This window comes from Hylobates moloch, unplaced genomic scaffold (genome assembly GCF_009828535.3).
Source record: "Hylobates moloch isolate HMO894 unplaced genomic scaffold, HMol_V3 SCAFFOLD_10, whole genome shotgun sequence".
NCBI lineage: Eukaryota > Metazoa > Chordata > Mammalia > Primates > Hylobatidae > Hylobates > Hylobates moloch.
Genome location: NW_026652285.1, coordinates 96,874,836 through 96,902,123, shown reverse-complemented (window position 1 = coordinate 96,902,123; position 27,288 = coordinate 96,874,836). Strand labels below are relative to the sequence as shown.

General features: G+C 40.3%; 1 protein-coding gene across 15 annotated transcripts in view; it reads left to right on the top strand.

Moving 5' to 3' along the window:
- The window catches only part of NR6A1 (nuclear receptor subfamily 6 group A member 1), a 256,354-nt gene that overhangs the window by 13,683 nt on the left and 215,383 nt on the right, over positions 1–27,288 (top strand). For 10 of the 15 annotated variants that reach the window (XM_058445822.1, XM_058445821.1, XM_058445816.1 and 7 more), the window contains exon 2: positions 24,977–25,018. In XM_058445822.1, coding sequence (XP_058301805.1) covers positions 24,977–25,018 — 42 coding nt within the window. Of the gene's footprint in view, positions 1–3,456; positions 3,570–21,719; positions 21,792–24,976; positions 25,019–27,288 lie in introns of those variants that run through there. The other 5 variants (XM_058445819.1, XM_058445818.1, XM_058445823.1 and 2 more) reach the window with 3 other exon arrangements.

The following is a 27,288-nucleotide window of genomic DNA, read 5'->3' as shown; positions in this document are numbered from 1 at the left end:
TAAGTTTGCTTTTCGTACAGTGTGCCCATCAAAAAATAAATACTGAGCAATCCAAAGTTTGTGAAACACTGTAAATTTATTCTCCAAAGCTAGTTTCAGAGCATAGATAAGGACTCCTGGCTGGAGAATACCCGATGTTTCAAATGCCTTGTTTGGAAAGCAGGGTTAAAGCATTGTCTAAGGACCATATCCTGGGAAACACAGTTGGAAGTGCTTGCATATAAATAAAAGCAGGAGAGATACAGCTGCATCGTATATTTAGGTTTTAAATACTTGTGATTTCTGGGGGTCTGTCTGTGCTTGAATTGCCTGTGGCCCTTAGGTCCTTTGGTTCTTAGATGTGAGCTGCTTAAGAATCCAGTGTTTTTAAAATTAATGCGTGGTCACTGAAGAGAATATGGAAAATGAAGGGAAAATAACCTATAATCCTACCACTAAGCAACTTTCATTAACATTTCCTTCTAGACCTCAAATCCAAGGGTTTTTTTTTGCATTTTTTTAGGCATACAGTATATACTGTTATGTTTTCTGCTTTTTGTTTAATTTTAAATGTTTTTTCTCCTGTTACAAACTTCACTCATTGAACATCAAGTTATTTGAAACTCTCAATAGCTGTATGACAGCCCATTGTTTTTCATTGCTGGCCATTTAGATAGGTTTTATTTTTTCAATGTTATAACAATGCTTCTCACACCATCTTGTGCTTGCTTTTATCTTGGCTTATTTTGGGGGATAATTTTGAGAAGTGTCTGTCTTATCTCAGTGTACCCTCACCAACAACTACTTTAATTTTCACTGAGATACCTTGCATACCAACATCCAGGGCTACCACCAGTACTTATTTATTTTAATAAATGCCTGGTGCTTGAGGTAGAATTTGAGATACTGTGGGTAGGCTCTTTGCTTTTTATCATTTTGGGGGGAGAGAGAGTCATTCCAGCCCCCCCCCCACCCCCCACCCTGGCCCCTTTTTTTTTTCTTTTTGATTCTGGCACTAGAATGTTGCCCTGCATCCTCATCCCAGCATCTCCAGCCTGGTCAGAGCTGTGCTTAAGGACCCTTCTGAGGCTACCTTCTTTCTTATAGGTATGGGTGAATGGGTGGCAGAGACACTCTAGAGCCTTCTCTGGTTGCCTCTAAAAATCTTGGGATGATGAGTTGATGTGCGTGTGTCTTCTAATACAATTATATCATCTCCCACAAAGTCTTTACTGTGTCTTGAGACCTACCTATACCTGAGTGTGAATAGAAATTAAGTACACGTAGAGAGAATTTAAACTTGCATTCCTTTAGAAATCTGCGTGGGTTCCTCAGTGGCTAGTTTCTATCCTGATCCTGTTCAGTGTTTGATGGTGAAAGAATCTAAATAAATCTTATGCTAATGTGAAGGGCATTCACAGTTTTTAACAGGTCTGGTTTCAGAATGGAAATAGGAACATTTTGGGAATCCAGCTATCTATACTTTTTATTATTAAAGCATAAGTCATATTTGCTGAAATTAAAATTAAGTAGTCTTTAGACATTGTTAAAGTTTATGTTGATTGAAAGTAAACATGAACGTTTGAAGATCATTTGCTTTGCTGCTTTGTGCTCACCACTGGTGGTCAGAAACTTGTAATTTGCCAAGACAGCTTTTGTAATGCTCTTTAATAAGAAAATGAATAAGCCAGCTGCTCTTTCCCTCAACTATAGCGAGTACAAACCTCCTCAATTCCTGGTTAGTAATTAAAAGCTTTGAGATGACCTTGAATCTAACTGAACTACAAAAGCTGTCTTGAGTTAAATTTATAGCTTTTGTCAATTTCAAAAGAATTGTATTCTATTTGCTAAAACATTAAGCGTAGCCTTGGGTGTACATTGAAGATCAGAAATAATAAGAGGTACTACTAAAGTGCAAAGAGAAGCCTAATATGGGCTACAAAAATAATTAAGTTTGTCATCTATTTGTTGATCATTTAAAATATGTACTTGAAAAGATTTAAGAGAGGGTGGCATTTTTCAAAGTGTCATTTTGTGCTATTCAGATTTGCTGAAAAGATCTGTCTTTTCCCCATCTTAACATCAAAGAGGTTTTTGAACCCAGTGGGGAATCAGAACAAATATTTAACACTTTTTTAAAAGTAACAGTTTAATTGATTCTTAAAATATTTTACACAGTGGGAATTTTGTTAGTGAAAGTTTCTGATTATACTCAGGCAATGTAAAAGTAAAAATATTAATGTTTTAAAAATGCTTTATATATGAGCCACATCTTAAGTTCTATGAATAAAGGACTTTTCTGCTTACCAAAAGGATAGCATATATTCGCAGCTGTTTAGAGAGCCTTGAAGTGCTATCTTATTGATAGAAAGGACCTTGACATTGTTGCTATAAGAAAAGTTAGGTTTTATGTGTCAGTAGGTCGGATAAGACATGTCTTCCAGCATCATAAATGTGATAAATCGCTGAAGAGTCCAGCAGTAAAGCAGATAATTTGAGCAAGCAGTAAGGTGTTACATAGATCTTGCAGATTTTAGGATTATTTTAGTTTTTACATTTATTTAATGAGACTAACCTAGTCACTCTTAGATCACAATAATAAAATTATATGCCAGTGTGCTTGTGAATGAAGCCAACATAATGAAAGGAAAAAGTTGTTAATACACAGCAGGGATTGCCAGTCTGAGAGTCTCTAATGGAAGTTCTCAAACAATTTCAGTTCTGATTTGATCTGAAATCGTGTGAGCAATAAGGTTGTTCAGGGTAAATAAAATGAGACCTCTGAAATACTCTTTTGCCTGAAATATTTCCGTTTAGTCTTACAGTAATGTGGCTCAACCTGTGAAAAGCAGATCTTTGCAGAAAGGAGTTACTGTAGTAATGGTAGACAAACTTGAGCAGTGGGAGGACAGGGGTTAAAAATTATTTCAGCAAATTGGTAGGATGTAGTGATAACTAGGTGCATTAGAGCCTGAGCTTTAACGTTAGACTTGGGTTTAAATCGTGTCTATTCTTGTGATTTTTTATGTATTTTTTGACAGTTGGGTGGAAGGGGGGTGGAGATACTGTGTTGAGGGGTGGTAAAAGGATGTGGAATCACCACATCGATTATTGGAGAATGAAATGAGGTAGTTTATGGAAAACCTGGAATGTAGCTGTATTACTTTACAAAAGTTTCTGAGTTAATTTCCTTATCTGTAAGTAATGTTAATATCATCGATCTCATAGGTACAGCAGACCAGTTTACCACAATCCAAGTCATTGAAAACCAGTTTCCCAAATGTTCAGTTTATCCAGTATTCCATTCAATAAAAGACAGTTTGCTGAATCTAATCAGTAGACCTTACAGAACCCGTTGTTAATCTCCTTTTTCTTAAATGCTCCCCGCCATTTTTTTCCTTTTTCTTTTTCCCATTTCCTATACATCATTTCTCCTCCATCCCCTGCAGCCCAGACAAGGATGTATATTTCTACCAGCAGAGGTCCTCTCTGCCTCAGCTCTCTCCAGCTGCAGTGTAGAGACAAATTGAACATCTTGAAAATGCTGGTATTCCAACGGTCAGTTCTGACTTGGCAGAAATCCTTAAAAGGTAATTAACTGTCTCATCAATATGAATTTTTATAGACTGTCCAAATACGTAAAACAAATTTTTGACAAATTTAGAGAATTGGCCATCTGGAGATTTGGCAATTTGGTCAGTTGACTTGGAATTATCTCATATAGGTTTGGAAAAATTTGGCAATATATGTAAAATAAAGTGCCTATTACTACACAATGGTAGGACTATAGTAAGTACTCAGTTGGTGTTCCTTTTCTTGAAGCATTCCTACTCTGAGTTGGAACTCCTCCTCCCAAGGTTTTTCTCCCCTGTGGGCTCTAGTTTGACAGTATCAGGTGATAAAGGCTGGTTATGAACCACCTAGTGACTTTCTTTTCCATTACAGAGTTGTTGAATTTGCCCAGATGAAATACTTTGTTTTGGCTTGGACTTTTGTTATAAAATGGCCCTTCCTTCCTTGGTGCCCTTTAGGGTTTGACTTCTCAGTGATTTAAGATACGTGCCCCTTTTCTGTAGCACTTTATTCCCAGTCACTTGCTTGTAAGTAGAATTATGAGCCTTAGGAGAGTAGACTGCAGCTTTATCAGGGTAAAAGCAAGGCTAGGTCCCTGGAGGTTCTTAGTGGGAAGTATTAGAACCAGAGCAAATGCTCCTGTCTCTGATATACAGGAAGCCCAGCATCCCCATCCCCTACCCAAAGTCTCTCTCTGGAGGTCCCTGAAAAGGCTTTCTGGTAATATCCTTAAAAGGGAAGGGAACAAGTAGTTGTTGAACACTCAGCACTAGGCACAGACCTAAACCAACTCATGTAATCCTTTCCATAACTTTTCTTTGGATAGGTGGTGATATTCCCCTATTATAGATGAGTAAACTGAGGCTTAGAGTTGAAAATAACCTTCTACTAACCACTACTCCGCTAAACCAGTATTTTTTTTTTTTTTTTTTTTTTTTTTTTGAGACGGAGTCTCGCTCTGTCGCCCAGGCTGGAGTGCAGTGGCGCAATCTCGGCTCACTGCAAGCTCCGCCTCCCGGGTTCACGCCATTCTCCTGCCTCAGCCTCTCCGAGTAGCTGGGACTACAGGCGCCCGCCACCACGCCCGGCTAAATTTTTTGTATTTTTAGTAGAGACGGGGTTTCACTGTGGTCTCGATCTCCTGACCTTGTGATCCGCCTGCCTCGGCCTCCCAAAGTGCTGGGATTACAAGCGTGAGCCACCGCGCCCGGCCTAAACCAGTATTTTTAAATCTTCAGTTTTTCCTGTTTCGCCACACGATTTTTGTCATTTTCTAATATATTGCTTATTTAATATTTTAAATACTGAATAGTTAACATTCTGCAACCCAACATTTATTTTAAAATGAATTTTTTTCATTAGCTTAAATGAAAAATTATTTGCCACAAGTAGAAAATAACAATGAAAAAAATTTAATGAAAATAGAATTGTGTTAAATTCTAAATGCTATTGTCTGCCAAAGTCTCTGACCAGGCCTTTATTAGAGAGATTAGTAAGCATTAGAGAGGCACTAGAAAAACTAAAACCACATTTTTCTTCTGAGGTAATCAGAAGGATTGAAAGACAGTGGAAAAGGTAGTAACAGCTTTGGAATGTTTTATGATGCCTTCTCTTTGTACAATTTAAAATCATCCAGTGGTCTCCTTGCTTTGGGAAACACTGACATAGGTGATGGTGTGTACATTTTACAAATGAGTAAACTGAGTCTTAGGGAAGAGGAAATTTGTTCGAAGTTGAACCAGTCCCACAGGCCTTACTGCCTAGGTACCCCCTCCTTACTTTTCTTTCTCTCCTTTCATTCTTCCTCTTACCTCCCTCTCCCGGCCTCTCCTCTTTTCTTCCTCATCCTCTAAGAGAATTCAGCTAACTCTAGAGTAGTGTAGAGATTTTTAGATGTGTTTTTCTGATGTCTTTTTTTTTTTTAATTTAACTGCTGTGAGATAGGATTTCATCTTTAAAAACTTAAGTCTTTCTTAAAACATTGCGTTTCTTAGTGCTTAGTGAATTCCAGAAGTTGGGTGTAAAATATATAGTAATTTTGTAGGTACTTGTACCCCTACATAAATGATTTATTGAAATAACTAAAGACATCGTAAACATTCCCTTGCCTCCTCATTAGATAATGTTGGAAAAGTGAGCTTGAGAAAAGATATTGCCAGCAGTTTTTGAAACAGATGTTATCTCAAGTGCATTCAAGGGCAATTTCTTTGACTTTTATTGCCTGTTATAGTTTTGTAATTTATATTAATAATTATGTTTAATTACCATTTTATTGTGTTCTATTGGAAACAATAGGTAGCTGATGGAACTTTACCATAATTGAAGCCTAGATTATAATTTGAATTTAAAAAATTTTATCCTTTTAAAAAAATTGTTTAATTTTAATTTGATTTTATCTTTAAAACTTTCTGAATAAGAAAAAAACCTATTGTCATTTTTTCTTATTTAATTTTTTTGTTTTGTTTTTTGTTTGTTTGTTTGAGACAGAGTCTTGCTCTGTTGCCCAGGCTGGAGTGCAGTGGCGTGATCTTGGCTCATTGTAACCTCTGCCTCCTGCGTTTATAATATTCTCATGCCTCAGGAGCCCGAGTAGCCAGGATTACAGGTGCATGCCACCATGCACAGCTAATTTTTGTATTTTTAGTAGAGACGGGGTTTCACCATTTTGGCCAGCCTGGTCTTGAGCTCCTGACCAAGTGATCCGCCCACCTCGGCCTCCCCAAGTGTTGGGATTACAGGCGTGAGCCACCCCGCCCTTCTGTTTTATTTAATTTTGTACTGTGACAGTAGCTTCTTCAAACACAAAAGGAGGAATTTTGTAATCCTGTTGTTTAAAAAGTTTGTTCCACTAGTTACTAGAAGAAAAAAATTCAGTTCTGAATTATTTTAAATAGCATCCTTAAAATTGTTCATGGAAACACTTTGTAGTTTGAAAGAAATTGAGGATTTTTTAAAAGAAATTCCAGTTATGGTAATTTTCCTATTTCTAATTTATTGTACTTTGTCTATGCTAGCCATCTCTCTAAACATTTACTGTGGATTCTTGATAAATCATCTTGTGAAACCTATTTCTAATAGATTTTTAATCCTAGGCACCAGACTCATGTAGTGTATGGCACACCCCACTTGGTTTAATTGATATTTTAGTAAAAATTTTTCTGATACTTGGTACAAGGTAGAATATATAATTCTTGCGCGGTGACACTTTGATTCCAGGGTCTCAATCCAGAGCTTAGCTCAGGGTAAGGAGATTTGTCAGCATGCCTTGGTATGAAGTAATGAAGTAAGGAGGACTTCTACCAGGAGTTTTGAATGTTATTGTCAAGCTCATAAGTGCTCTATCTAGAAGAATTTTACCACTTAAATTGTAAATCACACACACAAAAACTTAATTTTTCTGTCCTCCTTAGAGCATATGTTGAATTGTTTATGTTCTTGTTAGAAAGTTTTGGTCTCAGCTGATTTCTTTGCTGAGTTGTGATTTAACAATTATATTGATGTGCAGTATTAGCCTAATTAGTACTTGGCTGTGACTAGTGTCTTTCTCTGAAAATTTTGTAGTTAATGGTTTGCCTTTCCTTTTTTCTTAAGCTGAAATTTGTTGTGTGCCCACTGTGTGATAATTACATGCAGCAACCTTATAAGGAGAGTAACATTATTTTCATTTTGCAGATAGGAGAACAAGTTAAGTGACTTGGCCCCCTAAGTGGGAGAGATGGGACTCAGACCCAAATGTGTCTGATCCAGCTGGGGCTTACACTCTCAGAATCTCAGCACTAGCTTCTGGTAGAGGATACAAAGGGCCATTTGTACCTTAAGGAGTCTAGTATTTAGGAGACCGTGTTTTAATGGTAGATGCAAGAATTAAAACCAGACTTCATTTTTAGCCATGGAGACAAGTATGGTCCTTGAAAATTGCTTGTTTAAAAATCTTGACTTTTTTTTTCTTAACCGGTCATGATATTTATTTATTTATTTATTTATTTATTTATTTATTTATTTAGAGATGGAGTCTCACTCTGTCACCCAGGCTGAAGTGCAGTGGCGCGATCTTGGCTCACTGCAACCTCCGCCTCCTGGGTTCACGCCATTCTCCTGCCTCAGCCTCCCGAGTAGCTGGGACTACAGGCACCCGCCACCACGCCTGGCTAATTTTTTGTATTTTTAGTAGAGATGGGGTTTCACCATATTGGCCAGGCTGGTCTCGATCTCCTGAGCTCGTGATCTGCCCGCCTCGGCCTCCCAAAGTGCTGGGATTACAGGCGTGAGCCACCACGCCCGGCCTATTTATTTATTTTTTAAAGATGCCTTTATGTATTTCTAAGGAGAAGGGCAAAGTCCAAAGCCAATTTGTGATGTTGGAGAAAGATGCTGTTGTGAGGTTTAGGACAAATGCTTGCCAATGGGGAGGCAAAGAAGCAAAGAGACCCTTGCTTAAAAATGCTGGCCCGGGGCGTATGATATGGAAACAGAACTCCATGTGGAATGGGAGAGACTTTTGATCCTTAATGCCTTTTAGGAAACAAAGCAAAATAGCATTAGGCTCTTAAATACTATTTGATACAAGATGAAGAGTGAATAATATAAACTGGAAACATGAGAGCCTTAACATGGTAGGGACTAAAAGTAACCAATGTGTCTATACAGTCTCAATTTCCAGGTCAGCTTGTATTAAAGTTTGCCTTGCTGACCTTACAAATACGTTCTTCTCATTTGATATCCTTAGTATTTACTTTTTGAATAGTACGGTCACTGCTACTTATTCAGGAATGTGAGGCATATTCAGAGAGAAGATTGTTAAACTCAGAACAGCTGTATACCAAATAATCATCTCTTACTCTGGAAGTCCAGTTGAGCTGTAGGGAAGTAGGGGTGCAATTCTAACCTTATGTTTGTGCTAATGTATGTTAATGCTAGAAGAGGAACTTCTAAGCCTGTTGAACTTATAATAGGTATCAAAAACTGTAAAGAAACATGCATTATGTAAGTAAGAGTGTGATTTTAGTGGTGCAGGGTATACTAGTATCTGTAGTGCTTTAACAAGCTGGCGTGATGGTGTGCATCTATAGTTCCAGCTACTGGGGAGGCTGAGGCAGGAGGATTGCTTGAGTCAGAAGTTTGAGGCTGGAGTGCATTATGATTGTGTCTGTGAATGGCCACTGCACTACAGCCTGGGCAACATAGCGAGACCTGTCTCTTAAAAAAAAAAATCCTATTTATTTTATTGATTGGGTGATCTGAGATCTGAATGGTTGACCCAAGGTCAGTTTTTACATGAATACTGCAACCTCATGAAGAAGCAGACCTCTCAGTAATAGCACTGGGTGATGACTTAATAAAAGATCCTATTCCCTAAGTGTGTGCAGAATGGAACACTTTCCCTAGAGCTGCTGCAAAGTGGTTTAGATTTTTTAAATTAAGAAGTCTTTTCTGAGTCTATTTATATTTGTGTTTTGGAGGGTTTCCAATTATAATAATGGGTAACTCTTTTTTTTGTTGTTTTGAAATGGAGTTTCACTCTTGTTGCCCAGGTTGGAGTGCAATGGTGCGATCTTGGCTCACTGCAACCCCTGCCTCCCGGGTTCAAGTGATTCTCCTGCCTCGGCCTCCTGAGTAGCTGGGATTACAGGCATGTGCCACTACGCCTGGCTAATTTTGTATTTTTAGTAGAGATGGAGTTTCTCCATGTTGGTCAGGCTGGTCTCAAACTCCCTACCTCAGGTGATCTGCCCGCCTCGGCCTCCCAAAGTGCTGGGATTACAGGCGTGAGCCACCGCACCTGGCCAATAATAGGTAACTCTTATTGAACATTTGCTATATGCTAGGTACTGTTTTGAGTGCTTATATTTATTTCATTTAATGCTTACAACAGCCCTGTTAAATAAGTTCTTTTGTTCCCATTTTTAGATCGGGGAAATGCCTATGGGACCACAATTAGTGTTTAAATCACAGGAATCCTACAAATGTTATTCCCTTTACATAATTTCTCCCTTCTGTAAAATGGGGGCTACAGTGGGATGGAAGAGGTTAGGAATGATTTATAGTTTATCCTTCTAGTTTTTTTAAAAAATCTAAGAATCTCGATAACCCCTTAAGGGTTCCTCAAGTGTTAGCATTGTATGATTTGTACCCCCTATTATACACGACTGCAACTTTTGATAAACTCATGGACTTTAGAGCTGAAAAATGATCCTAAGAAAATTGATCTTTCACTGAGGAGAAAATCTAAGTACAGAGGGAGTAGATCACTTAGCCTTATACAAATGGCTTATTAATACTGGAGCAAGACATCTTGCCTAGTATATCACTTTATTGATATCTTAATATTAGAAGCTTGCTTTAACATCAAAGTTGGTATATTTGCATCTCTGTATAAAGAGAGTTTGCAAATAGGAATTTAGGTGTTATCCTTTTCAAGCTTTGGGGTGTTTCGAGGAAATAAGGTTGCAAAAAGTAGCTTTTCAAATGTTGGATTTGTTTATTTCTGTAATTTAGTGCTATTAATGTATGCTAAAAAGTTGAAAAGGGGGATCAAACAGGATTTTTGAGTGGATTAGGAAATTAAATTCCAGGAAGAGAGAGGAGCAGTCATAATAGTCTAGGATTATAGGGTGATTAGATGACTTGAGCTTGATCTAGGGATATTTGAGAGAGAATGAAAATGTCCTGGTGATTGACTATATTCATTCAGGGGGAGTGTTGGGAAGGGTGGTAAAGTGGGAGCCCAGGAGGAGTCTTTGGGGATCTCTGGCTTGGGGGATGAGAGTTGGTGGTACCTGGAACCTGAGTGAAGAACACAGGAGAAAGAGGATTCAAAGAGAAAATAATAGGTTCAGTTTGACATGTTGAAATTGATGGAGCCTATGGGTTATTTATCCTGGTAGACATTGACAATAGACATTTGGATAGATGGGTCTGTGGTTCAGGAGAAGAGTCTCATCCAGAATTGAAAGTTTGGGGGAGAGGGGAATCATCAGTTGGGAAGTGTAAGTGAAAGTGTATGTGGATGAGACCTTCCACCCTAGGATGAGAAGGTTGTGTGTGTGCTAGGATAGGCCTTTCTTGCCCCTGAGGACATTTAGTAAAGAACATGTCAGGCTGGACGTGGTGGCACATGATTGTAGTCCCAGCTACTCGAGAGGCTGAGGTGGGTTGGGTTGATCCCTTGAGCCTGGGAGGTTGAGGCTGCAGTGAGCCATAATTACGCCATTGCACTGCAGCCTAGGTGACTAAGTGAAACTCTGTCTCAAAAAAAAAAAAAAAAAAGTCAGACAAGGTCTATATAATCATCTGTAAGGATGTGACTGCTTCTAGGGGAAATAGTTGCCAGCAGTGGAAGGACATCCAAAAGATATGTATGGCTGAGTATTATTGATAATGTATCTGTATTTACATTCTTTCTTTCCTCCCTTACTAGTCTGATTCAAGTGCCATTTTGTCATTAACTTTTTTCTAGTTTTCCCTAAGAAGAAATAAATAGTGTTTGACCACTGCTGTTAATGTCTCCATTAGGGCATTTACTTCAAAAGTCCTTGTATCTGGTCAGTTTTCTATTTTCTATGTTAGATTTTAAGAATCTAGGGGCAGCCAGCTTTACTCATCTATTTCTCCAATGCAGTCTGGAATAGCAGCCTATACATGGAAAACACTAGGTAAATATTTGTTGAATTTGATTTTAGAATATAGGAAAGTTTAGCATCTAAGAAAAAGCAAGAGTTTTTTCTCCCTTAGTCCTATTTTGTAGAGTATCTTTTGTATTTATGTTGTGCTGTAAATATCTTGGTTGTTGCTCTTCTGTCTTAACTCACCAGGTTGGAATAGATTTTAAAAATTTCTTTTGGCATTATTGTTTTTTTTTTTTTCTTTTTCCTTTTTTTAGATGGAGTCTTGCTCTGTTGCCCAGGCTGGAGTGCAGTAGTGCAATCTTGGCTCACTGCAACCTCTGCCTCCCGGGTTCAAGTGATTCCTGTCTCAGCCTACCGAGTAGCTGGGATTATAGGTGCCCACCACCGTGCCCAGCTAAGTTTTGTATTTTTAGTAGAGATGGGGTTTCACCACGGTGACCAGGCTAGTCTCGAACTCCTGACCTCAGGTGATCCACCTACCTGGGCCTCCCAAAGTGCTGGGATTACAGGTGTGAGCCACTGTGGCTGGCACAGAATTATTTCATAGGTATGATTAACTAGCTTTGCTTCAGATTTGAAAGATCCTGGTTTCGATGAAAAGTTAAAGATGTTGTATCTCTCTGTTGCCACACAATGGATTTCCGAAGCTGGGACATGGGAGATAGTACTGAGCTTTAAGCATTCATGACTAGTATGTAAGAAAGATTAGTGCCCAGAATTGTGTTTATAATAAGATAGTAATTTAAAAGTCATTTAGAGAATGTCTGGTAGTTTTTTTTTCCCCTTCAGTTGAAGCTGTTGATTGTAGACAGTTTAGCCAAATCATTTTGTTCTTAGGATTTTTTTTTTTTTTTTTTTTTTTTTTTTTTGAGACAGAGTCTGACTCTCACCCAGGCTGGAGTGCAGTGGCGCGATCTTGGCTTACTGCAACCTCCGCCTCCCGGGTTCAAGCAGTTCTTCCTGCCTCAGCCTCTTGAGTAGGCAGGAAGAATTGCACAGGCACGCACCACCACGCCTGGCTAATTTTTGTATTTTTTAGTAGAGACGGAGTTTCCCATGTTGGCCAGGCTGATCTTGAACTCCTGACTTCAGGTGATCCGCCCGCTTTAGCCTCCCAAAGCTAGGATTACAGACGTGAGCCACTGCACCTGGCCTGTTCTTAGGAATTTTTTTTTTTTTTTTTTTTTAAGACAGAATTTCACTCTTGTTGCCCAGGCTGGAGTGCCATGGCACGATCTTGGCTCACTGCAACCTCTGCCTCCCGGGTTCAAGGGATTCTCCTGCCTCAGCCTCCCAAGTAGCTGGGATTACAGGCATGCGCCACCATGCCTGGCTAATTTTGTATTTTTAGTAGAGACGGGGTTTGTCCATGTTGGTCAGGCTGGTCTCGAACTCCCGACCTCAGGTGATCTGCCCGCCTCAGCCTCCCAAAGTGCTGAGATTACAGGCGTGAGCCACTGTGCCCTGCCAGGATTTTTTTAATGTATGTTTCTGTTTATAAAAAATATATTTTAATCAGAAAAGTAGAATGGAGGAAGAAAAATTAGTTACACTAAGAGATAATCACTAAGAGAAAATAGACCAAAGTGGTTTTTTTTTGTGTGTATATATGTATTGAAATATGCCTGAGCTCATTCCAAGAATACAGTTTTACGTTATATTTTTAATATGGTATTTGCCCTTTGTAAACTCTTGGAAAACATTTATAGTGTTTGCAAACTATTCCATTGAATAAGTGTACATAATTTAATCATTTTCCTGTGTTTGAATTTTTAGATGGCCTCGAGTTTTGTACTATTTTCTTCATTTCTGATTCTTAGGATAGATTCCTAGGATTGATCCAGAGGGATAAACATTTTCTAGGCTCTCATGCATCCATCTTTCATTTTTATATGTAGATTTTAAAGAAAATAAGGAAAAAGGTACATTCTGCCACATGTGGGACATCTCTTTGGTGGTATCTGCACCTTACTAATGGATTTCCTGAGCACAGCTGGCTACTTCTCTTCCGTCAAACCATCTATTGAGGATGGTGTGGGGCACTTTCCGAAATGACTTTGAAAGCTCTCTGACCATGTTCAAACAAACTCCTTGGTCAGTAAGACTAAAGTCAGTCTTCAAAATGACAATGAACAAATAAAAACATCTTCACTTCCCTCAGTAGCTGCTTCTGACATAGGCATCTTGGATTTTTCAGGAGGTGACTTGTAAATGGGCTCAAATAAGGTGTGGTATTCTTCTTGGACTTTGAGGTCCTGCTGTTGTGGGAGCATCAGGGTTGCTCTTTGAAATTATGCTAAATTCCCATCCATCCGGCTGTTGCAGAACATGCAGTGTGCAAAGGTAGGGTTTTATTAGTCAAGATGCTTTCAATAGAAGTTCTCTTGTTTTGGCTTTTGTGGCTTTTTCCATGTAGTGGAGTACAGTGATCTGTTTATATCTATAAAATGGAGACAATAGTAGCTATTTTTCAGTAAGAATTCATATAAAGTGTCAAGCTGATGCCTCGTGTGTAGTAATAGATTCAATAAATGGCAACTGACAGATTATTGTATACATTTTCTTATATTTTTCTGTATTAAGTATTTTGCATTTTGAAATTTCTTTTTTTTTTTGTTTGAGACAAGGTCTTGCTCTGTCACCCAGGCTGGAGTGCAGTGATCCTGGCTCACTGCGGTCTCAACCTCCCAGGCTCAAGCGGTCCTCCCACTCAGCCTCCCAAGTAGCTGGGACTATAGGTGCATGCCACCACGCCCAGCTAATTGAAAAAGACAGACATATTTTTGTTGTTGTAGAGGTCTCACTATGTTGCCCAGGCTGGTTTTCAATTCCTGAGCTCAAGGGATCCTCCTGCTTTGGCCTCCCAGAGTTCTGAGATTACAGGCGTGAGCCACTGTGCCTGGCCTTGAAATTTCTTAACCTCCAAGCCAAATGAAGGATTATCAACAGTCCCTTTTGTTCCTCCAGAGAACCAGAAATTGTAAATGAAAAATGCCAGAGAATCATCAGTACGTGCAGTTTTCTGAGAAATGCCCATGCTGTAATTCCATAGAAACACTAAAGACCTCTGACTCATCAGACTGAATTGCCTTCCTAAACTGTTTTCACCTTTTGATTCTACAGCTACAGCCTTGAAAGCTGTGTACTGTCTTTATTTTTAAAAAATGTTTTAAAATTGAAATGTCATAATCTTGGGCTGGCTTTTCTGCCTTCAGTCTGCTTTCAAGGCTGTAATTGCAAAGCTAGAAGCCGGAAAAACTATATGAAAGGTGATGTAGGTTGATCAGATGGAAGTTATTAATGTTTCCATAGAAATATAGACACTCATGTACTGCATTTAAGCTGAGAAAATACGTGGGCATAGTATCCCCCTAAGATTTGATGTTTAAGAAAATTACATTAGGAAAAGAGTATTGTTTTTGTTGCACTTTTAAAAATGTGACCATGACATTTGTAGGTGGAGAAAAGAAGCTACTACTTGAAGCTCTGCCAAATAGCTTTTGCTATATGGACTTCTGGTGCTATGTTCCTGCATTCAAAAGCATTTTCTGTTATTCTCGAAGTATGGTTTGTCAGGTTGCCTGTAAGAAACAAAAGCTAATGGCCCAAGTGGCATCCCACTCACTGGATAGAAAAGCAAGAGGCAGGTGTGAATTTAATCAGCCAGTCCAAGAAAAGTGTTCCTGTATCTGCCTAGGTCTGGAGCTGCTTGCAGGCTGCTGATATGGCTGTAAGGCAGGCTGTGTAGTTCATGTTTGTTACTTCCCACCACCAAAATAAAGCTGCATTCCTTCTCAGCCCCATACCAGAGCCATTCATTGTACCAAAAGGAGACTAGAAGATAGAATTGAGGAAGGGCCTCCCCCCCGACAAAGGGAAGTTTCTAGAATCTAAAGGAGGGCTATGGATGACTTGCCATGTGTGTTTTGGCTGCCTCAACAAAGCTCTTTTATTTCTTTATTTTTTTTATTTTTTTTTATTTTTGAGACAGAGTCTTGCTCTGTCGCCCAGGCTGGAGTGCAGTGGCACCGTCTTGGCTCACTGCAACCTCTACTTCCCGGGTTCATGTGATTCTCGTGCCTCAGCCTCCTGAGTAGTTGGGACTACAGGCATGTACCACCATGCTCGGCTAATTTTTTGTGTTTTTACCAGAGATGGGGTTTCACCGTGTTAGCCAGGATGGTCTCTTATCTCCTGACCTGGTGATCCACCCACCTCAGCTTCCCAAAGTGCTGGGATTACAGGCATGAGCCTCAGTGCTCGGCTGCTCTTTTATTTTTTATTTTTATTTTTTGAGACGAAGTTTCGCTCTTCTTGCCCAGGCTAGAGTGCAGTGGCGCGATCTTGGCTCACCGCAACCTCTGCCTCCCGGTTGAAGCAATTCTCCTGCCTCAGCCTCTCGGGTAGCTGGGATTACAGGCATGCACCACCATGCCCGGCTTATTTTGTATTTTTAGTAGAGACGGAGTTTCTCCATCTTGGTGAGGCTGGTCTCAAACTCCTAACCTCAGATGATCTGCCCGCCTCGGCCTTCCAAAGTGCTGGGATTACAGGCGTGAGCCACCGTGCCCGGCCTCTTTTATTTTTTTAAAACTCCTTGTGCTTTTAGTTTTCTGGTTGAAATTTTAGAGCCCCTGTATTGAAATAATGAGAGTTGGGCTGTTATTGACAAACTTCCTAGATGTATACATATATTTTCAGTCACTGTTGCCTATAGGATAAAAACCAAAAACTCCTCATGTATGACAGTTGAAGGTCTTTATGATACGGCCCTGCCGAGATTCCAGTCAAGTCAAATTACCAAGTAACATTCTGTTTTTTCTATTTAGTGCTTTCACATGCTGCTTCCTCTAAATATGTTTCTCAAATAGCCCTGTTTGCCTGGTGAATGCCTATCTCTTCTCTGTGCTCCTGGCTCCATGATTGCTGCTTCTCTTCTCCCTGATATCGATCGTGGCTACCGAGCACTTTCACTGACCTCAGTGCATCATATCATTGAGTACTCATAACAATCTACAGATGAGGAAATTGGCCCAGAGAGGTGAAGTCATTTCCTAAGCTAACACAATTAGTAAGTAATGGTGCCAGGACTCAAACCTATTCTGAAATAAAAATTTATGCTCTTTCTACTCTGCACTGCTTCCCAGTGTATCATGTCCATCTGTCCCATAGTGTTAATTTTTTCAAAAATATTGTTTCAACTTTTTTCTTCAGTAGGCTTTAAACTTTTTAAAAATTGTGGTAAAATATACATAGCATAAAATTTACCATTTTAACCATTTGAAGTGTACAACTTAGTGGCATTAAGTGCATTTGCATTGTCAGGCTCTGCAGTTATTTTTTTCTGCTCTGTACTCCTAGAGACTATTAATTCTCTGTAGTCAGTCTTATTCACATCTCTACCTTCCAGGCCTCTGGCCTGTTACAGTGTGGGTAGATACTTAATATTTGAAGGAGTAAGTGACTGCATTTGCAGGCTGATGGACCTATTCTTATAATAGCTGACACAGCTATAAGTTGGCTAGTAAATAATACTGGCCTAAACATTTCCATATTTTATTTTTTTAAGCTGTATCACAGTCCAAAACATGTGGTGTGACAAATTTAGAAAGAGGGACAACTTCTATGTTTTCACTGTTTCATAGCCACCAGCTTCATATGGCCATTTAAATTAAGAGTAAAGTTAAAAATTCAGTTTCTCATTCATGCCAGTCACATTCCAAGTACTCATTGGCCACATGTAGCTAGTGGCAACTGTATTGGACAGTGTAGATATATGACATTTTCGTCATTGTAGAAATTTCTATTGGACAGTGCCTATCTAGGCTTTAAAAGTTGAGAATAGTGAAATTGTTCTCTTTAAATTTGTTATTTTGGCAAGAAATTCATTGTAGTGGCATTGTGCTTACCATTATTGTCTTTTGGTGAAAGAAACAGTTCTTCAAACATTTATTGAGCCGCCTTTCCTGGGACATGTCTCAAGGCCCAGGGCTAGGGTTATCTTTGGGTTTGAGACTAGATCTGACTGATCTAGTCAGAGTTTTATTGGGTGCCAAATCATGATCGGGAAACTGATACAGCTGACTAGAGGGGATTGGTCTAGGAAAGACCAGTGAATGACTGTTGTATATCAATAGAAAACCTGGGTAAAGATTTTTAACTTTTTCTTGGGGATCCTGGAAAAACAGACTTCTCTGGAACCTTGGGTTCTCTGAATTCAGGTTCTAGTGATCTTGATCATGATATGGTTGTGTGTAAAGCACAGGAGCCTGTGGGAGCATAGAAGAGGCACACAGAACTCGTCAGAGCAATTTCAAGACCTATTTTGACCTTTGGCTTTCTTAGTCCTACAAGCCCTGTGTCACTGTATCTCACGTTTAAAACTGTAAGACTTGAATTGCAATTGACTAAGCGAAATAACATTATCTCATATTTAATTAAAACATTTGAATTTCAAATTTGCAGATGTGTTTGTTTTTTGGATTTTGAAACCAGTCTTTTTCTTCCTGATAGGTCCCTGAAAAGCTATAGTTTCAGCCATGTTGTTTGTAGTGCCTAACTCAGACTTGAGTGTTTGCAGGAAGGGGAGGGGGAAATTAGAGGAGACCTAACTTGAGTCCTTATGTCAGTGGTGAGTAAAGGTGGGCTCAGGTGGAGAAAATAGCATGTGTAAATGAATTGAGGCCAAAGAGCATGTTGAATTCTGGGAGCCACAATGTGCTTCAGTGTGGATGGAGTATACACTGTTGGGTAGGATGCTATGAAAAGCAAGAGATAAAGTGATCGGCAAATCATGAGAGATACATACAACTTCTGTTTTGTAGAAAGAGATATTTGATTAGAATTGTAGAATTTTACCTTTTAAGGGCCTTAATCTTACGTATGGGTTATTGAGGCTTCAAAAGAGGCTGAGTAACTAGCAGAGTGTTAACCAGAGTCCATGTGTCTGTTGCACTATATTGTCTTCCTACAGTCAAACTAAAACATTGCTTGAGTAACTCTAACACGTTATAGAGTATAATTAGCTAGTGTTTCACGCCTCAGTTTGCTGACTGGTGATACTCAGAAGTTTAAGTTGCTGTAGTGGTAAATGTACAATTTTATAGTCAAAATATCAAAAAGGAAAAAGATCAGTGACCTTTTAATCTCTCATGATAGCCAGTCACAATTTGAGGAATCAGTGGTCATTTTCTTTTTGTCAAATGCCTTTTTGTCAGATGTGTGGTGGTGCACACCTGTAGTCTCAGCTACTTGGACGGCTGAAGTAGGAGGGTTGCTTGGGTCCTAGAGGTCAAGGCTGCAGTGAACCATGATCGTGCCACTGCACCCCAGCCTGGGCTACAGAAGCAAGACCTTGTTTAAAAAGCAAACAAAATGCCTATTTGGAGAAGAGCTTGTCAACTAGAACTTTCTCTTTTTTTTTTTTTTTTTTTTTTTTTTTTTTGAGACGGAGTCTCGCTCTGTCGCCCAGGCTGGAGTGCAGTGGCGCAATCTCGGCTCACTGCAAGCTCCGCCTCCTGGGTTCACGCCATTCTCCTGCCTCAGCCTCTCCGAGTAGCTGGGACTACAGGCGCCCGCCACCACGCCCGGCTAATTTTTTGTATTTTTTAGTAGAGACGGGGTTTCACTGTGGCCTCGATCTCCTGACCTCGTGATCCGCCCGCCTCGGCCTCCCAAAGTGCTGGGATTACAAGCGTGAGCCACCGCGCCCGGCCTTAGAACTTTCTCTTGTATGAAATAAGATTCCTAGACTTAGAGCCATTTGCTGATTACTTGCCATAAAGTAGATGATTTACATATATTCACCAAATCTCACAACAATTCAATGTGATGGTTTTTTTAATCCTCATTCCAAGACATAGGTTTGGAGTAGTTAATTTGATAATAGCAAATCTGGGATTTGAATCTAATTCTAATTCATACCCATACCCTCGCCGCCCCCATTTTTTTTTTTTTTTTTTTTTTTTGAGATGCAGTCTTGCTCTGTCTTCCAGCCTGGAGTGCAATGATGTGATCTGGGCTCACTGCAACCTCTGCCTCCCAGGTTCAGGCAGTTCTCCTGCCTCAGCCTCCTGAGTAGCTGGGATTATAGGCACCCGCCACCACCAAAATTAGCCCAGCTAATTTTTGTATTTTTTTTTTTTTTTTTTTTTTTTAAGATGGAGTCTTGCTTTGTTGTCTGGGCTGGAGTGCAGTGGGGTGATCCTGGCTCACTGCAACCTCCGCCTCACAGGTTCAAATGATTCTCTTGCCTCAGCCCCCCGAGTAGCTAGGACTACAGGCATGTGCCACCACACCTGGCTAATTTTTGTATTTTTAGTAGATGGGGTTCAGTATGTTGGCCAAGCTGGTCTCAAACTCCTGACCTCGTGATCCTCCTGCCTTGGCCTCCCAATGTGCTGGGATTACAGGTGTGAGCCACTGCACCCGGCCTAATTTTTGTATTTTTAGTAGGGATGGGGTTTAATCGTGTTGATCAGGGTGGTCTTGAACTCCTGACCTCAGGTGATCCACCGGTCTCGGCCTCCCCAAATGCTGGGATTACAGCGTGAGCCATTGTGCCCGGCCCCTGTGTCCTTTTTTCAATATGCATTTATCTTCCTAGTTAAACTGAGGCAAGTGAATATAACCTTTGCAGTAACATTTCAGATTGCTTGTGTGCACACTGACTTGGTGATATCATCTTAGGAACCAATCTGTTTCTTGTCTGTATTTTCCTTTTGAAAGCAGTTTAAGTCACCAACCAAAGACCCTGGATTTCTCAGAAAATTTCCTGATCTGTTTAATATGTTGTTTTCTGTGAGATAGGTGGGTTTGGGGGTACATTTGTTTATTTATGAAGCTTAAGAGCCTGCTTTTCTTTTTGTTTTGTTTTGAGACAGAGTCTCGCTCCGTTGCCCAGGCTGGAGTACAGTGGCACGATCTCCGCTCACTGCAACCTCTGCCTCCTGGGTTAAAGCTATTCTCTTGCCTCAGCCTCCTGAGTAGCTGTGACTACAGGTGTGCACCACCACGCCTGACTAATTTTTGTATTTTTAGTAGAAACGGGGTTTTACTATGTTGGCCAGGCTGGTCTTGAACTCCTGGCCTCGTGATCTGCCCACCTCAGTCTCCTAAAGTGCTGGAATTACAGGCGTGAGCTACCGCACCCCGCCTAATTTTTGTATTTTTAGTAGAGATGGCATTTTACCATGTTGGTCAGGCTGGTCTTGGACCCCTGACCTCAGGTGATCGATCCACTGCGCCCAGCCTCTTTTTTTTTGTTTTTGAGAAGGAGTCTTGCTTTGTCCCCCAGGCTGGAGTGCAGTGGCATAATCTTGGCTCACTACAACCTCTGCCTCCGTGTTCAAGCGATTCTTCTGCCTCAGCCTCCCAAGTAACTGGGATTACAGGTGCGCACTGCCACGCCAGGCTAATTTTTGTTTTTTTTAGTAGAGATGGGGTTTCACCATTTTTGCCATGCTGGTCTTGAACTCCTGACCTCAAGTAATCCACCCACCTTGGCCTCGCAAAGTGTTGGGATTACAGGTGTGAGCCACTGTGCCCGGCCAAGAGTCTGCTTTCTACTGAACAACTCTGATTGCCTTTGAGTTGAATCTAATTGAATCAATCAATTTAAAGTACATTTGGGGTTATATCTAGCAGTGGTTTGGGTTCTTCTAGCTAAGAATCATTTTGCCAGCTAGATGTGGTTGCTGAGAATCTGGGCAAAACTCTGCTTGACAATAGTAGCCAGCTGTGGCCATTTCATTGCCTTGTGGTCAGTAGGTATGTGGTTTGTAGGTCAAGATTAGCATTGTTTTCCATATATCCTCAAGGCTCCTGCATTAGTGATGATCTGTAAATCCAGAGACAACATATTAGCAGTGGTCTCAGGACTAGGTGGAGGGAATGTAGACGTAATTACTGAATTCGATAATCAGGATCTTTGTGACCCTTGGAGGAATTTTTTTAGGGCAGATATAAAGTCTTTCTTTCCTCAGGAAGTAGCAAACATCTGGAATCACCACATCAAGCAGTTTACAGGCTGAAAGTGTAAAAGTTCAAGAACCACAGCAAGTAACCAAAGTGACATTAGTGATATTAGGGTTCCATCCCAGGTCTTTGAGGATGATGCCATGAATGGTTTAATAGTAACTCTCCTATAATCTACACTTTGCTTCCATAGACACAGCACTGAATTGGATGGACCCTAGAGATTAGTTAGTAGCAGCTTACATATATAGAGCTCTTACTTTGTCAAGTACTGTGCAAAGCCTTTATATTCACTGTCTCATTTAATTCTTTATTTTTTGAGACCTGGTCTCACTCTGTTGCCCAGGCTGGAGTGTAGTGGCACGATCATGGCTCACTGCAGCCGCGACCTCCTAAGCCCAGGTGATCTCTACCTCAGCCTCCTAAGTAGGTGGGATTACAGGCACGTACCACCACACCTGGCTAACTTTTGTATTTTTTTTTTTTTTTTGGTAGAGATAGAGTTTCACCATGTTGCCCAGGCTGGTCTCCAACTCCTGGGCTCAAGCAATCCTCCTGCTTCGGCTTCCCAAAGTGCTGGGATTACAGTCATGCACCACTGTACCTGGTCTCATTTAATTCTTTTGACATCCCCGTAAGGTAGGTGCTGTTGTTGATCCCAGTTTACAACAAAGTTAGGGTCAATTCTCCTTGGATCATGTGACATTTGAATAGAAGTCTGCAAAGAAAAATCAGGGTACCATTAACAGAAGAAGTGGGGAGTGGTTGCTAGGCAGATAAAAGCAATAGATGTCCATCTTAAATATTTTACTTAGTATTTTCTTTGTTTTTGAGTCACCCTCTATTTTTGTTTGATCAGTTACTTGAGTTCACAACAATGGGTACTTTCAGAAGGTACATTAGGCTTTGTCCTTTTTTGAGACTTCTAGTACAGTCCGTTCATTTAATGTCCAAAGTAGTCTGAGGCCCAGAATAGGGAGTCATATAACTAAAGGTGGCTTGAGTTAGAACCTAGGAGAGGTCTAACTTTCCCATTGTACCAGCCTGCTTTCCTGTACTTTTGTCCTGTTTCTGAGTCAATTTACATGAAGTGAATGCTTATTCCCAGTTTCACTTCTGGCATGATGTTCAACATTCAATCCATGTGTAGTGATGAGTTATTTTCTCATTGCCTTGTGCTATGGTCTGAATGTTTGTGATCCCCCTGAATTCACATATTGAAATCCTAACCTCCAAGGTGATGGTATTAGCATGGGGGCCTTTTGGGAGGTGATTGTTCCATTATAAGAGAGACCCTAAAGAGCTCATTCTACCATGTGAGAACAGTGATAAGATACCATCTATGAACCATAAAATGGGCTCTTACTAGACAGCAAATCTACCAGCACCTTGATCTTGGACTTCATGGCTCCAGAACTGTGAGACTTACTTTATGATATTTTATTATAGCAGTCTGAATGGACTAAGACACTTGGCATCTCTCCATGGCTTTTCTGATTCCCATTGCCTTTATGTAGAGGAGTTTAAAGCTGGTCTGCGATCAGCCACTTTAAGCAGCTTCTAAATTCTGGTATTTCAGATCCAGTCTCCTCATTTAGACTTTACACATACTATTCAGACTAGACTTAAGATTTTCTGATTCTATGACTTTCTTCCCTAGACTGTGATCTAGAGGCAGGGTTGTGTGTTCTGTTTAGTTGATCCTGCATATCAGCACCTTCCATAATGTGTCCACAACTGTTCTGGCCAGAAGCAGCTCTGCAGGTGGATAAGACACAGTCAGTCCTCTAGCCTTGAAGATCTCACTATCTAGTGGAAGAGGCAGGTATTTAAATTATTCCTTTATTGTTTGGTAAATGCTGGTGAGGCCTCTTTTGTTTTCCGTATTTCATTGTTGTGATATCGGAACTGAATCTTAAAGGATGAGCCGTTTTTACCAAATGGAGGAAGAGGAGGAATCACAAAAGGCAAGAAAGAATGTGGCATGTTTGGTGTGGTCAGAACAGCCCAGAATTGCAAAGGACTTTAAAAGTTGTGATGTTTAAGCTGGGCTTTCTGTAATCCCAGCACTTTGGGAGGCGAAGGTGGTCAGATCACGTGAGGTCAGGAGTTTGAGACCAGCCTGGCCAACAGGATGAAACCTGTCTCTACTAAAAATACAAAAATTAGCTGGGCATGGTGGCAGGTGCCTGTAATCCCAGCTGCTCAGGAGACTGAGGCAGGAGAATCGCTTGAAACCAGGAGGCGCGGAGGTTGCAGTGAGCTGAGATCGCATCACTGCACTCTAGCCTGGGCGATAGAGCAAGACTCCATTTCAAACAAAAACAAAGTCGTAGTGTTTAAGCAGTTGGCCTGCTACATGAATCTTGTTTCTCCCATATGATGGCTAGTTGTTGATCTGGCTTTTGGTTACCCAGTTTTGACAGAAGTTACTTTCATACCCCTCTAGTCCTAATTTTGCTCCTTTTTTTGGTTTTATTTTTTGAGACAGCATCTCGCTCTGTTGCCCAGGCTGGAGTGCAATGGTGCAATATCGGCTCACCGTACCTCCCAAACTCAAAAGATTCTCCTGCCTCAGCCTCCCGATTAGCTGGGATTGCAGCCAAGCACCATCATGCCTGGCTAATTTTTGTATTTTTAATAGAGACAGGGTTTCACCCTGTTGGCCAGGCTGGTCTTGAATTCCTGGCCTCAAGTGATCTGCTCGTTTCGGCCTTCCAAAGTGCTGGGATTACAGGCATGAGCCACTGCACCCGGCATCAAGATCCGTTATTTCTGAATTTACTGGTGAAGTAGTACAGTTGTTTACTGAACAGTTACTACTTGCTAGGCTTGTGAGAGGTAATGGGGTTAAAGCTGTAAAACAAGGCAGGTCGGATCCCCGCCCTCGTGGAACAGTCTCATTGTGGTCAGACACTGAACAAGTAGTTCCTTGTTGAGCTCTAGAAGCAAGCACAGGTGTTAGAGATAATTATAACCAGGGATTTGACCTTGTGTGTGAGACAAGGGTGAAAGAGGCAAGAGAAAACTTCTCTGAGGAAATATTTAAACTGAGGAAGAGTAGAAAGCAAACAGAAGAAAGTATGCAGCCATTCCAGGAAAAACAAAACCTTTCATCAACGATGTATAGAGGATGTACTATGTTTGCCATTCCTTGTGCTTGATTTATCTCTCCAGTATGATAGTTATACACCAGCCAGACAAATATAGCTCATACTTTTTGGGTCTGAGCATATGAAATGTGAAGTGTGCTCTGAGAGGTATTTATTCCAACCTCAATAGCATACTTACTAATGAAAAAATTGCTTCCATTTGTTTGTGTAGGTAAAATTCTTCAGCATTTGTGAAAAATTTACATATTACACTGTCTGATATTTGTTATAAGTTAATATTTTACATATTTTGCTTTTTTTTGGAAAAGAATTAGCAGTGTTAAATAGAATATGACAGGTATTAAATGAATTATAATTTTCCTGTGAATTTTTATTCCAACGGACATTGCCATGATAAATCGTAATTACTTGTGCTGTTGTATATTGAGCTCCTACTGTGTGGCAAGGCCTGTGGTAAGCATTTTATTTTGGTAACTTGTTTAATCCTCATTACAATTCTGTGGTAAGTGCTATTATCTGTTTTTATATTGAAGGGGTGAAATGGAGGCTCAAAGGGATATGTAGTAGCTAAATGTTAGAGCTAGGATTGAAACCCAAATTGACTTCTGAGTATAGATCCCCCCCCACACACACTGTATGATACTTCATGTTTGGAGTCAGCTTGAAGTAATTCACAAATTGTAATTTTTTTTCCTATTGTTTTCTCTTTAGGTTTCTGTCAGGATGAATTGGCAGAGCTTGACCCAGGCACTAGTAAGTTCTCAATGTTACCCAATATTCTTTGGTAAGAAAAGGATGTGTGTGTACACTTTTAAGTGAATAACTTAAGGTGTCATTGATAAGCCTTACTTTATTGACTCTCAGATTTTATTTCACTTTAATTTGTAATTATAGGAAGGGCATTCTGTCTTTTCTAGTTATGCCTTCTATATTATTCAGTGGCCAGGATCTATCTGTTTAACAGAAAGTTGGTTTGCTGAAAATTTCTGTTTAATACCAATCTCCTTGCTTTGTTCTCCATCCTTCCATGAAACCAACAAAAATAAAAACTGTACTTTGAAGCCAGGCGCGGTGGCTGACGCCTGTAATCCCAGCAATTTGGGAGGCTGAGGCGGGTGGATCACCTGAAGTCAGGAGTTTGAGACCAGCTTGGCCAACGTAATGAAACCCTGTCTCTACCAAAAATACAAAAATCAGCCGGGCATGGTGGTGGGTGCCTATAGTCCCAGCTACTCGGGAGGCTGAGGCTGGAGAATCGCTTGAACCGGGGAAGTAGAGGTTGCAGTGAGCCAAGATCATGCCATTGCACTCCAGCCTGGGTGACAAGAGCAAAACTCCATCTCAAAAAAAAAAAAAATTTTGTACGTTCACTTACGCCCATGGACAACTGTATACTCACAAATACTTCTAAAGTATTGATAGTTTTGAAATAATTTCTTTCAAAGAAGCATTTTGCTTAGTTTAGAAATTATAATTGATAACCCTTGTAGTACAGTGTAATTTTCATTTATAGTCTTATGGTTAAGATATAAGAGTTACCATTTCAAGGTCTAATTAAATGATGCTTTTCAGGACTATGTGAGTCTTCATCCTAGATAATCATTTTGCATTTCCAGTTCTCCCTAAATGTGGTGGCATGCACCATTCTGGGACACATAGTCATAATGGTTAGAAATGGGACATGGGAGTATCCAGCGTATACAGACCTTATTTTGCTATAATGCCGAAAGGTCAAATGATAATTTATATTGAGATTCCATGAGATGGTCTAGAGTTATTTTTCTGATTCTAGTACTTTGTTATGGCTGGCTCTTTGCCACCAGTTTGCTGTTGAGATCAGTGATAAAGCTTACTTTTCCATCATCGTGAAGCTGATACAAGCTCTTGAGGTGGTGGACCTTCTCACATATTCATCTCTGCCCTCCTTATTAGTGTGAATGTCCATGTTTCAACTAATACTTATTAGTTGTTAGGCAAAATAGTTCTCATGATGCTTATCAAACACTAGGGAAATATATTTGTCTTTTTAAAAGTTGTAAATTTCAGAATCAGTTTTGTATTAGATAGTATAGCCCCAGTATACCAGCAGCTATAGGTGAATATACTATGGTTGACCATTAAACAATGTGGGGGTTAGGGATGACAACCCCCTGCACAGTTGAAAGTCCACTTATAACTTTTGACTCCTCAAAAACTTTGTTAATAACTTACTGTTGACTAGAAGCCTGGCTGATAGCATAATCAGTAGATTAACATAATTTTGTATGTTGTATGTATTATATTCTGTGTTGTTACAATAAAGTACACTAGAGAAGAGAACATGTTGTTAAGAAAGTCATAAGGAAGACAAAATATATTTACTCTTCATTAATAGAAGTGAATCATCATAAAGGTCTTCCTCCTCACCGCCTTCATGCTGAAGGAGGAGGAAGAGGGGTTGGTCTTGCTCTTGGGTGGCAGAGGTGAAAGGAGAGGCAGGCACACTCGGTGTAACTTTTACTGAAAAAAGTCTGCGTATAAGTGGACCTGTGTAGTTGAAACGTGTGTTATTCAAGGTCCATCTGTGTTTTCTGTTATTCTCTTATGAGTAGCCTTTGCTTAGGGGAGGAAAAGATAAATTCAGTTATTTTTCTGGAGTCATGGTCCTTTCTTTTTTTGAGATGGAGTCTCATTCTGTCGCCCAGGCTGGAGTGCAGCGGCGCGATGTCGGCTCACTGCAACCTCTGACTCCTGGGTTCAAGTGATTCTCCTGCATCAGCCTCCCGAGTAGCTGGGACTACAGGCGTGCACCACCATGCCTGGCTGATTTTTGTAGTTTTAGTAGAGACGAGGTTTCACCATATTGGTCAGGCTGGTCTTGCATTCCTGACCCTTGTGATCTGCCTGCCTTGGCCTCCCAAAGTGCTAGGATTACAGGCGTGAACCACCGCACCTGGCCATGGTCCTTTCTTAGAAGTATTTTTGAACGCTAGGAAGGACATTGAGATGCCCTGTAACCTTTCAGACAACTACACATAAAACAT